At 38.2% G+C, this 18,591-nt stretch overlaps 1 protein-coding gene across 4 annotated transcripts in view; it reads right to left on the bottom strand.

The window, feature by feature from the left end:
- Window positions 1–9,189, bottom strand: part of cadm2b (cell adhesion molecule 2b) — a 150,505-nt gene extending 141,316 nt beyond the window's left edge. For 2 of the 4 annotated variants that reach the window (XM_044118732.1, XM_044118734.1), the window contains exon 1: window positions 8,852–9,168. In XM_044118732.1, the coding sequence (XP_043974667.1) occupies window positions 8,852–8,912 (61 nt within the window). In that variant the 5' untranslated portion in view covers window positions 8,913–9,168. Of the gene's footprint in view, window positions 1–8,851 lie in introns of all 4 variants that reach the window. The other 2 variants (XM_044118731.1, XM_044118730.1) reach the window with 2 other exon arrangements.
- Between the last annotated feature and the right edge of the window lie 9,402 nt (window positions 9,190–18,591).

The following is an 18,591-nucleotide window of genomic DNA, read 5'->3' as shown; positions in this document are numbered from 1 at the left end:
CTCAAAGCCCCTTCCCCACTTGTCTGAGCACATTTGCCTCTAGTTTGGGGTTTATCCCCACAGATGTATATCTGTCAACAGAGAGCCAACAGGGCATCGCTGACTCTTTTGCAGCATATTGGTTCTTTTTACTGGATTATCATTTGCAGTGGCATGCTGCATATAGCGCCAGACCCAGCATTTGGCAGCTGGGAGACATTCTGCAGGGATAAGCTAACCCTCAGCAGTGGGGAAAGGGTATCCTTGAACGTAAACCTCCCTTCTCCACCATACCTTGTCGTCAGCTCAGCCAGCTTATTCCTGCTGAATGATTTTTCTAACCCACAGGAGATGTGCTCAGCCACACATCTCACAGGCTCCCTGTGTCTCACAGTCTGGCATTTTGCAGTTCACATTGGCTGGAATCAGATTCAAGCTGCAACAGAACTCACTTTCCAAAAGTAAGAGAGAAAGAGAAGAGCAAAAAAAAAAAAAAAATGTCTGGTGCACCAGTTTTAGTGTGAAAGTATGCCCAATCTGACAGTTTAAGTGAACAACCAAGACAGTTGGTACTTTTCATATTTATGGTGATTTCAGAAGCGTTAAAATCCTGTTTGAATCAAGCAGCCTAATGGTGAGAGTGACAAGTTCTCAGTATATTCAACAATAAGCTTCTAAACCGCTCAACTGTTGCTTAAACAAGAACACTAAGAGGTGACGCTTGATTTAATTCTGATCCTCTTGACTTCTTTTTGCAGATTGAACAGTTTGTAGTGTTGTTTGGCTGATTAAAGTGTGAATGTGCAAACTGCATATCACAGTTGTATCACCAAATAAAACAATACTTTCTTTGCCAGCTTAAATTAAAATGTGTGAAATTAATACTTAGATTTTTTAAAATCTGTGATATTTTGTCAGTCAGTCTTTGAATTTAAAAAGACTTAAAGGCTGTATTTTTTAATTTTAAAGAAAAGTTTTTAGTGGCAAAACAGACAATAGACTGAGTATTGACTGTGGACTGAGTAATATATTATGCTACGTACTGAGAGGAAGCATTTAAAATGGGCAGTCTTCATAACGTCAAAAATGTGTGGATCTTTCTCATAGGGGTGTAAATCTTTTACAATCTCACAATATGATATGATTCTGATTTTTGGAGGGAAAATTTGATTCAAAATCAATTTTTGATTCAAAACAATTATGATTTCTGCTTTATTCTGTAGGTGTGCAAAGGATCCTCATGATTTACTCTGGTCTACTATCCAAAACAGAATGACAAATGGGGACATTAAAGAGTCTTTCCTACTTCCTCCCTTCATCCTCTGTTTTGCTTTTACAAGACAGTTACAGAATGAATGCCACACTTTTTTGCAGACAGCCTTGTCCGTCGACATAGACATCCCAATTTCCATCCAGGAGTTTTTAGCTATTTGACAGTTTGTGAAGTTATTTAGTGAAGAATTGTGCATAATTTCAAACAGGGTTGCATAAACATTCCTCAAAAGTAATCACATCGCCTGCGGATACAAAAACTGGATAGTTGAAGTAAACTAATTAAAGTGAAATATCGACATTGCTTTCTGAGTGCGTTTCTGCATAAAACACGTCCCCAAACTTCTGACCAATCACACATTACATCTCTCAGCTCTGTATGGGAGATTGGCTCCTCTGTAGATTGTCTCAGTGCATTCGTGGTGTTTAATCTATATTTTCCAAACTTTGCAGACAGCGAAGCTCACATCAAGCTCCCTCACATTTTGTGTAAGTGAGTCCAAATGTTTACTTTTTGTTTTGGTACTTTCTATGGTTATGTATGTTTCATTACTGGCTTCATGGTGACATCAGGACATCCTGTGGTGTTACAAAATGGAGGTCAACAGTCGGCAGATTTCTTTAATTTTCGAAAAAATTGATAAGGGACATTTTATATCTATTCTGAATTGTAGTAAATGTGAATCACAATTCGTAAGAACTTTTTGGCAAACTCTACACATGCCCCAATATTTAAAAACCTTCCCTTACTGGTTTTGTATTTTGATTGCTCTCAATCCTATCTTTATTCAAGAAGGAAATTTTTAATTTGTGTTATAAAGGTATACCCGAAGTGCACCGCCTTGATCTCGCTTTTAAATATCTGCGTATTTTATATGAGAGTAAGTACTTTTTATTTGTCCTCCATTAACTTCATTATTGCCCCCACACATCACGGTCAAAGGCACACCCAAATGTCACCTGCCAGGCTACTCTCGCCAACATGTCTGATGAGATAAACCATGATGAAAGGCGCCGTACTCAAACAAAAGGCAAGTTCCCCTGGTGGTGTGGGAGATTTCTGGGCTCAGTAAGACGGAAAGTGATGAAACACTTGAGAAGGAGTGTTTCTCAACAGAAATCACAAAGACTCAGTCCTACAAAGAAATGTGCAGATCATAAGACGTACATTCATGTTACAACCAGTCAAGGGGTTTGCGAAGACCCTGGGTATGGCTGCACCACATGGCTAATTAGCATTACTAGCCTGCCTGCCATCTTACCTGATAACTCTCTTTGACAAGTCTGTCTGCTGTCTTCATTAGCTGCCTTTGGTGAAATATGCTCTGATGGTGTTGTGATACCTCAACACTTCACAGATTGGTGCAAGTTCCCACTTGTGCACGTATGGGTGCAAAAACAGCACCTTTCATTGAAAACCCTCACATGGCAACAAAATATATATATATTTAACCAAACAGTCATTTTAAACATTTAGACAACAACCCACCCCATGGGCTAAAGTAACAAACAGGATTTCAGCATTTCACATAAGCAAAAATAATAAGCGTATTTCTTCGACAAAGGAAAAAAAAAAATAGGATGAGTCTGTGGGAAATGACTCACAACATTATGGTGCATGAACAGAGCTGCTGAGGCTGAAGTCTTGTCTACAGAATCGCTGCAGTATGTGATGTGGTGCACTGCAATTTAACTGTCGATTAGGCCGTAAACGCTCAGTAGATTCCGCTCCCTTATACCTGCGCTGAAGAGGTTATGTTTTCAGTCCCATTTGTTTGTTTGCCTGTTAGAGAGGATGGTTTCTCAGAAAATTGCTCATGACTTCAGAGGAAACAGGGGATGCCACAGACCATAAAGTGTACTGATCTAAGAGAGATTTTTTTTCTCCTCTAAACTTCTCACTTCATAGTCATTTGTTATATACTGTACTTATCCTATTTGAAATTAAACTAGAAAGGGAAAAGAGAAGAGTTAATTACCAAAAGGGTTTGTTATCATTTCTATAATTATGTGTAGATTAGCTATATGAATGATGAACATATTTAATAGTTCTGTAATGTGTCCCTGAATAGAAATGTTTATATGTTCGTCCCCAAACAGGCACTACAAAATTTATTTAATATTTTTTCTCTCATCTCTTCCCTTTCACTTTATTTTAAAAAAATACATGTATTCACAAAAAAATATGTATAAGCAGCTCAATCTATCCAGAAGAGGCACAAGCAGTTTTCTTATGCACTCTAAAAGCAAAGCTTGAAAAAGACTGGGCCGTAGGAGAAATACATTTTACTGGTAATATTTTAAGCTCTTACTCCCGCAGGATTGTACAGTGCACTAACTGCTTCACTTAAATAAAAATCTGAATAGTTCTTTCCTAAGTCATATCATTTAATTGCTCAAATGTTTGCAGAAGAGTCCACAATTGAAGCAGATTAAAAATTCAAATCATTTTAATGACATGTTTGGGTAATTGTGCAGCCCTTCTCTCGATGCAATGCTTTGTTTAACGACTATTTATTTATTATTTCTCTTTTTGGTTCGTTGTTTGACTTTTCACATCTTTACAAAGTAACATACAATTTGTACTTTTGGAGCACTGGCCTTGGCACCTTATGCATCTAAACTTTATCCTCATATCATAAATATTTTAAGTAGCCCTTGAAGTGGGCGCTATCTCAGAACAGCCTCTGGACAAGATACATTTTCTGGGCCCTGTTCTTTCACTCTCCTCTCATGAACCAAAATCTGGTGCCAAGTAGGCTAGCTTTCTGTTGATTATTTTTATCCTCAAAACTGGCACAACTTTTGTTCAAGTTTTTGATCTTAACAAGCCCCATAAAGACAAAAGGATGTGCAGGACATAGCAATTATTGGTGCTTCATGTTTTTATAGACAAAGGAAATTAAAATTTGATCACAGCTGTATAATATCAAGCATTTGAAATGATAATGAAAGACAACTACTGCATAGAAATACAATGGCAGGCTGTTTAATGTAGTGAGAGATTTCCATTGAGTGGAACTGGACAATTGGGCCATCAATGTAAGCTGGTAAGAGATGGAAATTAAAATATATGTACAAAAAGCAGCTTGTCTTTTTTATATACTGGAGTATTTTAGCTGGGTTTAATATAATTTGATTAGAATTTCATGGATGATTTCTGTTCTCCTGCTTTGGTAAATTATTTGACCTGACATCCTGGGGCCTTTCTTCATGGAGTCTGGATGTTCTCCCCATGCGTGCCTGGACTCTCTCTGGGAACTTTGGTTTCTTTCACTGACCAAACATTACTTTTTAGGCTAATTTGTTACTCTAAGTTACCCTTAGACATGATTTTACACATGCCTGGCTGTTTTGCCTTGTGATGGACTGGCAACCTGTGTGTGCCATTCCATCACACACCGTTGGAGATAGCCATCAGCCCCAAATGACCCTGCAAGGATAACCGGGAAGAGTGTGAGAGAGCAGTTGCTGTAAAACCGTTCAATTTAATTCAGTTTATTTATAAATGGTTTTGCTATTTTTAAACAAGACTCAAGACTTACAGAGTTGACTTTATAAAACTATCTTTAGCCTCTTCTATTGGTGATCTTATATTATATGTGAGTGTTCCCTAGAGCAGGGATGTCAAAAATGCAGTCAGGAGACCATGAAATTGGCCAACAATCACAGGCAGTTGATGCAGATGGACAATTTGTTTATTATTTTTAAATGCGAATAGTTCATTTGCTTCATTAAAATCTTGCATGTTTAGTATATTGTTAAAAAAAAAGTCAAATGCTTTTTTCCTACTTTTATTTTCAATACAATTATTAAAAAATAGATATTTTGCAGCTCGCTGTCCTCTCACCTTGACAATTTTTGTTTTCTTTCCCAGACGTTTGGACACCACTGCTCTAGACAATACAAATCGTTACCTCAACACCTCAAATCTGTCAGGATGGCCAAATCTGCCAAGTTCTACAAGAAGTACCTCAAAAATATAAAACAAAGAACCTTTGCTGCACTCTATATGATTTGGCTGTACTTCTGGAGGAAGTTAAAGTCCTGTCAGGGTTTACAGAGAGATGCTGCAGATCTTCTATAAGTCTGTTCTTGAGAGCGTCATCTCTTCTGAGGTCATCTTGGGGCAGCAGTATCAGAGTTAGGGACCTAAAAAGGCTCAACAACCTGATTTTAAAAAAAAGGCTGGTTCTGCTCTGGAGATGATGATGAAAAGAAGGCCTCCTCAAAAAATCAAGAAAACTATGGACAACCATGACCATCCTCTTCATGCGACTGTCTTAAGTATCTTCAGTCAGAGGCTTCTTCAGATTCGCTGTAATACAGACCGCTATAGAGATCTTTCCCACCAACAGCCACCACCATCTACAGTAACTCTTCGAAGAATCTGAATTAATGAATTACAACATTTAATTTCCCTTTGGGATCAAAAAAGTATTTTTGAATTTAAACTGAATATATGTTCAGTTACTTGCTGAAAGTCCTATGCTGAAAGTCCATTCAGCCAGAATGAAAGGCATACGTCTTGACATATTGTTGAAAACAGTTTACTTTCAAAGAGCTTGCATCACTTTAACTTGACTTAAATCTAAACGCCTTACTGACAACAAAAATATAATGTTAATATCACGCTTTTTCTGCCTCCCTCAGTAATAGTATACACAGAAGATTAGTAAAACTTTTATCTGAAGGTCTTTTTTAAAGTCCTGTTTTTTCCCTAATATAACTCAGTTTGATGAACTCAAAAAAGAAAACAGCTGTAAAATTGTGACTCTTCTTTTACTGGCAATATTTGGGATGGAAGTTAAAGGAACAAAGCCTCAAGTGGAATTGGTAAAAGCTATTCACGTAAAGCACCAGCTACATTGTAAGGGTGATAAAAACAGTCCCACAAATTGGGCTTATTTTAAATTAAATTAGTCTGTGTAGTTAATAGCCATCATTTTTTCAAATATGAGGAATGAATAGCACAGTTTTTATTATCTGTTGAGCTTTGAAAACTACAAGACAGATCTTTCAATCTATCTGACAAAAAACTAAAATGATCCCTTCTCTTTTTACCTGCCGCAACGGCTGCACTCACTAGTCTTTACACCGCTGAGAAACCTCTTCAATATCAGTATTTCTAAGCCTTTACGACTATTATAATGTTCATGTATTATTAATCATAGGCTCGATCAACAACAATCGTTGTTGAGTCAACGATTGTTGTTGACATAAGTTAAAGTCAGAGGATCCTTAATTTGTTTCACCATATACAGTAGTGCTGCTCCCAGCATATCATGGGTTTTTGTTGAACTAATATGTAAGGCCTGTTTTCATCTACTATTCTTCTACTTTTGCACCGAACTCCAGGACATGGGTGGTATAGGTTTTCATTATGTCAGCAAACCCAGAACACATTGTCTGTACAGTCATTTGCACCATCGTTTATATGTTGCACTCAAGAGCTCCGTGAGGTGATCGTGTTACTAGAGAAGAACTAAACGGGTGATTCTAATTTTCAAAATGTATTTTAATGACTAGTTTTATAATGTAATTCACTTGTTGAAAGATTTCTCAGAAGCCAAACTGCGGCACATTTGATTTGTCTGTACAGTGTGCAAAACAAGAACACGTATTTGTACTCCAGACCAGGCAGACGGACAGACAGAGAGACAGACAGACGGACAGACAGGGTTGCAGACAGACCGACAAATAGACAGCATTTCCAGTTAGAAGTTATGAGAACATTTTGAGGTTAATAAATCATCCAAGGTTATTTAACACAAACCATAATCCTCTCCAAAAGGGGCATGTCTCTAGGCAAGCTCTGGCTGTGGATGTGGTTGGATGTCTTTTCGGGTCACAGCTGTGCATAACAGATGATGGCATTTCAAGTTGGACAGCTCTGTTAGATGAGGCAAGACTTGCTGACAGCAACTATCCAAAAACAGAGCATTCATTAAGGCAAATTATATAAATATTTCGTGATTTTTAACAGCAATCTGGTCGATCTAGACTCTGACTTATTGCCAATCCTCTCACAAGCATTTAAACTAAACTGGGACTAATGCTAGGCATCTACATGTGTGCCAAATCAGTGCCTATCCCTTTAGGACTGTTGTCTCCCTTGATTAAACACTGTTTTATGCTTAATATTTTACAAATGTGTAGGAAAGAGTTAAAAGAAAGTAAAAGTGTTAGTGAGTTGCAACATTTTTATGATTAAGTTAATCTATGTAATTATGTGGTTATTTAATTTGTCATACATAGCCTTACTTTGAATGTTCATCCCTGTTTAACAGCATAAAAAACAACTAGGCTTTGGTTTTGTGGTGTCACCTTATCAGCTGTCCAATCTGATCACCCTTTTGAAAACTTTCTGGTGTGTCTGGCCATGTGGTGGGATTCCTCTGAAAATCTAAAACTTACCTTATGTTAATTCCATAATTCAATGTAATTTAAAAAAAAAAATATGCAGGACTTCCGAGTAAACAGAGATCCTGCAGGTATTAACTTTTTGTTTCTCAGGCTCAAATAAGGGGAACAGTGATCCTGAGTGGAATTAATATAAATCATTCATGCTTTATGTTAAAATACTTCTAATGACTTTCATTATACAATACCTTACACTAAATCTGCACTGACAATGTCATTAATGTCTTATGGATTTTTATTATTATTAAAAGAGGAAGGCAGATTAATTTGGTCATTTGTCATATGGACTGTGATGGCACCAGCAGCAGCTCTTCTGGAGGGGGGGCTCAGAACGCTGGTCGCCTATAGGGCGGTGGCTGCGCAGGCATGTCCAGGAGCGGGACGGTCTGCGGGGAGAACGGCTATTGTCATGAGGCGACGTCTAAACCGAGCTGCAAATTGGCTTCAAGTCACGCAACCTCACCTGCGTCTCCGCAGGTCGTGCACAGCAGAGAAGTGCACGATGCTGGTCCTAAAATGTGTTACCGTCACTGTTGGAGATGCACATGCATAGGCTACACTTCAAACAGTGACTACAATATAAAACCCAACGAAATGTATAGAGGACTTATTTTATACATAGGCTATATATGTCTTTGCAAATTCATTGTTTTAAATATATTTGCTAAATTCCATAAAATGAACCTAAGCGCAGCCTGTGGTTGTAAATATCTACTCAATGACACCGGACTCAGCAAACAAGACACCAGCCACCTCTCCTGCATCCTGTATCAGTTTCAGGAGACACATGCCCAGCTGAATGAACACAGACACAGAAGGCTTCAGTGAACTAATCCGCAGCTTTTATCGGTCACTGAAGCGACGTCCAAGTTGTCCCCCCGACACAGAAACTTGTGTAGCCGCATTTTGCTCCTCACTGCGCCGCACAATACAACTTCCAGGCATTCCAGCACACTTGGTTCTGACGGCAGACAGCGGCAGCCGTGCACTGCTGCAGCCAAAGCTGCGCCGTTTTAAAGGCGAGCCAACTCTCCCCTTTCTTGTGTTTGCGCTGTATAAAACAACTTGCCCTCACGTGTCACAAAACACAAATGATCTTTTACACTCCACGCAGCCTCCACCTCCCCGCACACCACGCCCGTCTGCACAACAGCAACATCCGTCCAAGAGGGCTCACCTTTAAAGAAGCTCGCGCAGAGGCTGTAGAGGATGAAGATCAAGTGCTGCTTGAGCATCATATTCTTCTCTTTTCCTGCACAATTTTACGCCAACACTCCACTCTCTCCTTTTTTTTCCTCTCTCTCTTCTGCCAAGATTGGACTTATCCAGCTGAACAGCGCAGTTTCTGACTGACCCGAGTTACATTGACGAACTCTGCCGTTTTTGCAGGAGTCCCTGTGTGTTCTCGCTGATCAGAGGGGGCAGTGATGACTGTGGTGAAGCAGGACGGCAGAGATGCTCGTCGGCAAAGTGCAGCTCCTGCTTCCCTTTATTGCTTTCACTTTGACTCGCTGCAGAGAGCTAGAGTCCCGCCCACGCCTTTTGACTAATGAAGACGCTTCGCCAATGAAAAACACCTAGACATACTTCGGATCTCCGGTAAACAATTTCACAGAGTACACGGTTACTTTGTTATATCAGTTTCGAACGCCTGATTTTTTTATTAGATTCTTGTTTTGTTAAAAAAAAAAAATGCAATCAGTGCTAAGATTTCTAAAAGCTTCTGAAGAAATATGACTACGTAGCTTCGCAAAAAAATAAAATAAATAAATAAATAGTAGGATCATATGAGTCCAACAAGATGAGTTATATCATGATCATAATTTCAGTCTCGTGTTTTGTAGCAATGTCTGTTTACTGTTTAACTCAGGATCGTGAAATTATGGAAACTTTTTTTCCAAAAATCTGAAAAATGCAGTGTGCTCTTCTTGTACAGCCTTTTGTTGCAGCTAGTTTTGTGTTTTTTTTCCTACCAACTTTGCAAATTCTTAAGATTAGAGGTTGTATAGTCTTCTTGGTGATTTTTCAAATCCAGCCAGAGCTGCTAAATTGGATCTTAGTTTGACCTTTGACTGAGCCATTCTAAAACACAAGCAACTTTTGATTTAAACCATCGCATTCGCTCTGACCATATTCTTATGGTCACTGTCGTCATCCATCTCTGGTCAATGCTCTCTTTTCTCAGTTTAAATAGACAACCACGTGGTTGTAGCACTACCTGCGCCCGATTGCTTTCAGGACCCAGGGTCATGATTTTTTTGAAGGGATATGGGGAGCACAGATTTTTTTTTAATAAATGCCTGCTTTGCATATATTTTACTTTATCTAAAACTCCTACGACAAAATTAGGTGAGTTGGATGAATATTTTAGGATTTTTATTATTATAAACAATATTCAAATATTTGGAAAATTACAAGGTTTTAGTTGTTTTCTTTGTGAACAACATGGAGTCATTGCATTGGTTATGTACTAAACCCACTATGCATCAATTCAAATCTGATGATGTATAGCACTATATATTAAGGAACTGTAATTTGTATTAGTAAAATAATTATTTCTTAGTGGACAGGGCACCAAAACTGTCTCCAGCCCAGGATTCCATATCCTTGTAAAATTGGCCCTGCTTCCTACATAGGTCTGCCATCATGCCATACTATTTCCATTTCCCTCAGTTGCAATCAGATGAATGCAACTGATTGCAATGGATTTGTTTAAAGCTATCAAAGTAAAGGCGATTTAACACATTTCATTACAATTTGTAGAGAAAAAAATTAAGCATATAATTTTCCTTTCACCACTGTGTGCTCCTTTGTGCTAGTCTAGCACATAATATCCTTATAAAATCCATTTAGGTTTGCGGCTGGAATGTGGCAATAGATGGGAAAAGGTTGTGAACATTTTTACAAGGCACTATAAATTAACTCTTTCAGATCCAAAACAGCAAATAAGCCAGAAATCAACACAAGTAACTCGATTTAACCAAACTGACACCTAATGCTTTACTACATATCGTGTTAGAGGACTGGAAGGGACAGCATGTGGTGATGATGGAAAGACCTGCTCATGTTGTGCGAAAAAACAGTTGCTTTCCAGAGGTGGTAACCCCGAGTCTGGGTGCATGTCAGGAATGACTGCACATACACAGGAGAGGTAAATGGGTTCCTGGACATCCTCCTTTCTTTCAAAGGGTTCCCACGAGAGGCACAGAGAAATGAGTGTGGCCGTTCTCAAAGACAGAGGTGAGAAGGGGAAATGGCAGCTTCAGCCAGGGATCGTTCGCTAAGCCGATCGCAAGGATTTTACACATGGTTTAACATTCTGCTTGGCAAATTTGGTTCAATTTTTCTCAGTGGTCCGCCATGCCACTCCCACTTCAAATCAAATCGCTGACCTGAGTGAACGACCTGAGAAAAGATGTGGGGCTGAAAATGTAGTCCAGGCTTTTTACAGCCTTGGCTTCTCTCTCAGTAGGAAAACAGCAGATGCAAAATTTATCATTTAAACAGTCGGTTGGACCACTAATCTTCATCGGCAAAAAAGAAATGAACGCAGTATATTTTCATGTTGTAATCAATTATGCTTTTAATCAGAACGATCCAAAAGGGAACCTTTTACTTAGATGTGCTGAGGCTGCATTTTAGCCTTTTTAAACTTGGAACTATATGCACATCTCTGTTCCCGGTGGAGCTATTGATGCCTTTTTGAACTGTAAACCTTGAAGGACTGAGTGCTCTTGTGTGACATACATTCTCTTTACAACTCACTTATAATTCGAAGCAGAACTATACAAAGCCAATTACCAAGAGGATGGGGGTTAAGAATCAATCCCATGTGTCCTGAAGGTCAGTTTCTCGTCATTTCATTAGATCTTTGAGAGTAGAATTCAACTCATGCACCTTCTTAACACCGGGAATTTATTGACTATCTGTGTTCAGCAGAAAAGCTTGGGGTGCTGACACAGATCTGTGAATGTGGGGGAGCACATTCTCTGTGGGTCTTTCATCGCGTTCTGCTCCTTGCTTTGTATAATTTGGAATTCTCCGTCATGTGCACGACCCGATTTAACGAGGTTACAAGCCGCACATTGGAAACACTAACTACCTGTTGTGACACAAAACAATTTGAAAATGCTTCAAGTTATTTCAGAATAAGCCTCCAAAATGCACAAAAGAAATCAAAAGAAACTGCGAGACAAAAGGCAAAGCAAGTGCGACTCATTAATATGCATTAATCCATCAGCGATAAGATTTCAACCACCTCACTGATCTAAGCAACTATTCCACACACACTCTGATCAGTGCATTTTACATTTGTGACATAATTTTCTAGATAAATGATTGTCAGTAAAATATTGCATTGGGACTCAGTTTGATAACTTTTTGTCAACTAACTGCTGCACTGCAGTGAAAATAAAAGCTATTCAAAATTTTTGTAAATAGAATTTTATAATTCAATGTGTCAGACACGTACATGTTTTTTTTTTTTTCTTGTCAGTGTTCCTCTGGGAAATAACAGCTGCTCTCTCAAGCTTTGTAAAGTCTGAAATTGGACAGTGTGCTGAGAGTGTTATATGCTTCTTGGATTTTTTTTTTTTTTCCTTACCCCAGGAGCAATACTTGTTATTGATGGCGAGTGGGAATACAATTTCATCTGTTTATTGCTTTATTCATGGGACACTGCAAGTCAGGACTATATGAACATTTCTGTATATATTGTTAAATTAGAAATAATCACCCAGACATCTTGTCCAGAGATAGTATGTATGTTGTGGTTACTATTTTTCAATAAAAGTGTAAATATACTGGTCTCCTCTTGACAGTTGTCTCACCTAATAAATGCTGCATTGCCAAGAATTTATGTCATTTAAACAGTTAAGGAAACTTAACTTTATATCACTTTATACCTGTGCTATTTCTGTTAAACAAACCCAAAACAAACTCAAACAACCCATTATTCTGACACAACCCTGAGATTGAGAGGATTGATTATAAAATGCTGAGTGTAAATTAGGTGGAATTATCTGGCACTGTGCTTGATTGGTTCAGATCTTAAATGTTGGATATTGAGTTATTTGGCAGCTATGATTTGATCAAGCAAAGTTAACATTTGCTTCTTGTACTACTTTTATTTAAAGTCTAAAAATTCCCCCTAAGTTCTAAAGTTGCAAGATTTGAGATCAGCACTCAGTAAGCTTCAAGTAAGATTAAAACTCCAGGAATGCAAGAAATGCAGGTGCTGACATGAGATGATATCTGAAATTTGACAAGCTTGCAAAGTTTATTTCTAAATAGACTTTGGTTTCTTGTTACTGAGATCTAGGATCGCAACAGGAGATCCTGTATAAATCAATCTTGCCTTCTTTAAACATTGGCAGATTAAAGGGTTTTCCTTCAAAGCAGGACACAAAAGACTGTGGCATGCATTTATTTTTAGTAGGCTCGATTTTTGTAGTGGTATCTTTATGTCGCTGTAAAAAAGTAAGAAAAAAAAGTCAAATATGTCAAAAAAACAAACCAAAGAACCATCTGGTCGTCTAAGATGTGGAGTCCAGACCAACACCAGGATAAGGGATCACATCACATCAGTCTTTATATCACTGCACTGGCTTCCTGTTTGTAAAAGGATATTTTAAAACCTCACTGGTCTATTAAGCACTGAACGGCCTTAGGCCTAAATAGATCTGAGAGTTACTTGTCAGGAATGAACCATGAATCCCCCTGAGGTTGAAGATCGGTTCACTCAGTGTTTCTAGGACCACAACTAAATCAGCGCAGGCAGCATTTGGTTTATTTGTTCCCTCTACCTGTGCATAGCACCAAAAAACATGAGAAGTGGCTTCATTAAATCGGGACTAAGATCATGCAGTAGCTGCTTACTAAAGCATGTAATCTAAAGGTCAAAGTTGACCTTATAAGCTTTTTAAATAATTTCTTGGATAATTATTTGCTACTGATCAGTATTTCAACATTTCTGAGTTTTGTTGTGTCTTTGAAACTTTCATGCCTTTCTGGTTTTTAATTTGATTTATTTTTTTATTTATTTTTTTTAATATCTCTTCCTTTATTTCCCAGTAAAGCAATTACCTTGTATATGAATGGTGTTCTGCAAATTGCCTCACAGGAAGATTGTTTCCATTTTAAGTCTTAGTAGGGACCTCTTTGTGTGAAATTTGCATGTCCTCCCAACAGTTTTCCCCTCAATTCTAAAACAAGCAGGTTAGGTTAAATGGGGCTTCCAAATTGATTAAAGGTGTGAGTGCCAGTGAGCATGATTGCCTCATTTGTCTCTGTGATGGACTGTTGACCTGTTTTTCACCCCTCACCCTGTGGGACTTAGGTTGGACTTCATTCTTCTTCCCAAGATACAAGACAGAGAGCAAATGGAAAAAATACATATGAATACAAAATAAGAACAAAAGAAGTTAAAGAAAATGAACAACAATGCAGAAGATGGAATGTCATAGAACTTTATAAATACAGATCTGAATGAAAATATTTATTTTTCTAATATTTTGTTTCAAAGGCCAAAGTTGGTTGGTGTATGTGATTACAAAAGGGCTCACACTCTGTTAGAATGGCAAGTTTTATTTTCCACATTTAATGTGACAAATACCTTGTACTTTTGTAGCAACAACAACAAAGCTGTTGGTGAGAAAAATGGGGGGAAAGATTAAAAACAGGTAATAATTTGATTTATCAAGTATGCCTCAGTTTAAATTAATTCTTAGTCAAAGCACCTTTTGTGCATTTTATGTTCATTGGCACACAATGAATCAGCTGTTGCGCATCTGATTAATTAGATATAAAGCTCTCCTTCAGCTTCAGTTAGTTTGTGTAGACTTTTCAAAAGATCAAAACAACCTTAATGCTCAAAGGTATCAGTCAAGAAAAAAATACAAATCCACAATATGACTTGTACCACAGCACAGTGAAGACATCCATCTATCCAGACAGAACCCATGAATGAACCAGGAGAAAATGCAAAGTCAATACAGAAAGAAATTTAAACTTCAATCCTCAGAATCTCATATTTTTAAAGAGGTTTAAATGACACAAAGGTTGAATACGAAGGTATACAAACGTGCATCAGCATTGTGAGTCAAAGTTCATGTATATTTCATGCATCCGGTGTGTTCTTAATTACACAAATTAATTGGAGGGTCTAACAATTAGCAACGTAATCAAAACAATTACAAATATAAAAATTAATTACAAATTTTGGTTCTAAATTAACTTAAACATATTTTAACTACCCAAAGAACAAAACTAAATTGGTAGAAATTATAAACTACAAAAATTTAGCATAAATGGCCACAACAGTGTATTTATTTCGAGTTTCTGTCCCTGAGTCTCCCTGTTGTCCTGGCTTACCCTTTGATTGCTCCCTGCTGTGTCTCGTTTCCTTGATTACTCCTTGTGTATTTATCTGTTCCTTTTCCTCGTCAGGTCCTAGTCGTTTCTTGTATGAATTGGCGTCTTGTTGCTGTCGTCTGTCTGCCCAGTCCGTCTCTTCCTCAGTTCTACCGGTTGCTACCAGCGTTGAGCCCTGGTATCCTCTCGACCGTGCTGCCCGGCATTTTGGATTGTGTGGACTGTTTATTCTGGTATTCTTCACTAGATCTTCATTTTCATCTACTTCAACCTGGGTCTACGGTGTCTGCCTCACCACCACACCCCACACTTCTTGACACATATAGCTTATTTTCTTGTTTGATAACTTTCATTTTAAGGATGGTAAAATTGTGATTTACAATAGACTCAGTTTTGTACATAACAAAAACCTGGTACTTTGTCAGTGGTGTGAACACTTTTGAGATTTGCTTTACATTCAAATGCAAAGGCTCATATGTAAACGCTTGTTTCAAATTTGGAGCACTGCATCGCATAGCAGCAAACAAGCACTGTATGAAAATTTCATCCAGAAAGATTTAAACTAGCTTGAGGACATCTGTGCTCTACATTCAAATTGTTTTTACCTCAAGATGAACTGGACCATTTAAAACAGATCCAAGTATACTTCAGTGAATTCATATTTTTACCAGCATGTAAATCCTAGTAAGAAATTAATTATTTACTTAGTAATAGATTAAACTGACTATAAATTTTACCGGATGTGCGTGCCACAGTTTTACTGGTGATGGAGAAACGGTGCAGCATCATTTACTGAAGAAATGTTTACAAGGATATGTGTATGGTTCACATTGCAGTGACATTTTTCCTCATATTTATCCTGACTCAACAACTTCAAATGAAAAGCTAAATCTTCTCAATAACACAATCAAGATGTATTTTGTTATCTACTGAGGCTTCCACTAAAGGATGAGTCATCTTTAGGTCAGGGAAGATCTGAGGTAATGACTGCATCTTTACAGCACAGTGCTGGAAGCAAAGAGCTGCAATAACTGAACTAATGTTGGCCTTTTGTTTTAACTTCACAAACAAAAGGATGTTTTCAAGGACACGCATCATCCCTTTGGGACCAGCGTAAATGCATATTCAATCTCCCTCCTCCATCTCCCCATCCATACCGACACTAACAGAACTCTGCGCCCTACGCAGAGTGAAGTACTTTGTGCTGGGGCTCGCATACATGATGGCGCTCTGGCAGCTGGTGTTCTCACAGACCACTGCATGGAAAATGGGCTGATTTTAGGATTTAGCTGCCCGTGGTGGATTTTTCACTCGCCAATTATCAGGGCCAGAACCACTTAGTTATGGAATTGCATAAGATTAAAACAGAGATTTGAAGCCCCCAAGTCTCAGATTTGTTAGCACGCTGGTCAATATTGCAGTAAGTAGGATTCGTTTTGAGTTTTAATAAAGCAACATCATTAGTGCGCAGCTGTTCAGCGTTTACTTTGAACTGAGGATTCAACCACAAATGCTCATGCTTTTACACGCTGGAAGAATGTAGCATGTCTCTTCAAACAGCAACATCAGTGCAACACACCGAATCAGGTCAACATTTCTAAGCTGCAACGCAGACTTAGAGTGGATCTTGAAAATGTGCCCACAGAGGTTAAAACAACAGAGATTTGGGAGGGAAAAAAATTCAAAACTTTTTCCACTAATACTTTTTTGAAATATCATTCTGTTTTTTTTTGGTGGGATTCTATTAGCATCCCATATCTAGCTTGGCAATATCTGCCCTTTCTGCTTTGCAAAGCATCTCTAAATCAGTCTAACTGTGTGGACATCTTCTCCCCTCAGGCCTCTTCACATGAACCAACAGATCTTCTATCTGACTTAGTTTGGACTCTGGCTTGACCTGTGAAAACTTAATGTTTCAGTGTTTAGTTCTTTGGTTGAATTGGATGTTTGCTCAGACTCACCGTGGTTCAAATGGCAAGTTTTAAAAATTGTTGGTTGATTTTCAAAATCTGAGAGATTTCTGTCTACAAAAGCTCCTACAGTGTGTAATGTGCAGCCACAGGGCTTTCACTCAGATGTCAGAAGTTTTGCTTAACCTCTCAAAATCAAACATGGCAGACAAGGAAGAGGCAATAGTTTGTGAGCTACTTTTTAACTGAATAAAACAATGTAAGAAGATTTTACCAACCTTCACCAGACTCTCTGCTGCGCCATGACCGTTGTTTGGTCTTTTGTATTTTGGAATCCCCTCTGTGTTTCCGTCAACTCACTTTCTGATTGGCTCTAAGTCTCTTTTGTCAAGCAGTATGCTCATTTGTCCTTGCAGCACCACACAGGCTGGGATATCACGCCAACATGTTGAATATCCCTGATTTGAGGTTGGAATGGTCCCGATGTCTATCCTATCAGATTAGATCACTCCTAAGATTATCTTTAGAGGCATCATGACAATCTGAGCATCCTTAAGATTGTCGGAAGAGGAAGATTGGGTCAGAAATTAGCATACTCAGTGACCCAGTCTCCAATAGAAAAAGCATTTTTATCTTAAGAGAAGTAACCACCGTGCATGATACAAACTGTACAGTGTTGTACTGTGGATATACTGTACTTTTGGTAAGGCTCAAAGTTTTGGGCAAACATACTAGAATTATGGCTTAAAAAGCTCAAATTTGGTTTCATGTCATAGTCTTCTGTAGAATTGTTTAGAGCCTTCTCTTGATTGATAATTTTGTACAGTGAGATTGTTTTGAGATTTGCAAAATATCTGCAAATAAAGGCTCTAGCTAAATCCTGTCTGTGTTGCTTGTATCAGAGTCATATCTCTAGAATCTCTATGTTACATCCAACATATTTGAGGATGCCCAGGCAAAACTGAGGGTTCAAAAAATTATTTTAAACTTTTAAACTCTCTTGACGTTTTCCTTTGGTTCAACTGCTTTAATTGTCTGTGGAGGAAAAAGATAATTAAATATTCTCAGTTCCCTGTGTCCCAAATAAAAAAAAAGAAATGGAATAACAAAAATCCCAAAAGTATTAACAAAACGTTGGACCTGGTGAGCCGATCAAAAAGAATAAAATGGTACAGCAGGGGGCCAACCCTATACAGGGCCATCAAAGCCCCTACTAGTACTGGACTATAGCAAAAAAGAATCAACTACAAAGAAAGAATCGAAAACAAGGACAACCGGTCCCACCAGGCCAAAATCACAGCAAAAATGGCAAACAAACAAAAGCTAACAAAAAATATCGCATGGCAGCCTGGAGAAGTCAGCTGCGGCCTACAGCTACTGAAGATGTGCGCGTCAGGATACATCCTTGGTGGTGGCAGTGATGGAGAGAGCGGAAGGGCGGTAGGGCTGACCCAAACATGTCGAAACCAAGCCTGTTTATAGGAGATCCAACAGCACCACAAATTAACGAGACCAAGTTAATTACAAAAAGGAATTATCAAAACTCCAAAGTATATAAAACAAAAGTCATTTAACTAAAGTCAATACAAAACAATCTAGAAGGGAAAAAAAGCTAAAATAATTATAATGTGCCCAA

The sequence above is a fragment of the Gambusia affinis genome, linkage group LG06 (genome assembly GCF_019740435.1).
Source record: "Gambusia affinis linkage group LG06, SWU_Gaff_1.0, whole genome shotgun sequence".
NCBI classification, from domain to species: domain Eukaryota; kingdom Metazoa; phylum Chordata; class Actinopteri; order Cyprinodontiformes; family Poeciliidae; genus Gambusia; species Gambusia affinis.
The sequence above is the reverse complement of the archived record's forward strand: the minus strand, read 5'-3'. Positions and strand labels throughout refer to the sequence as shown.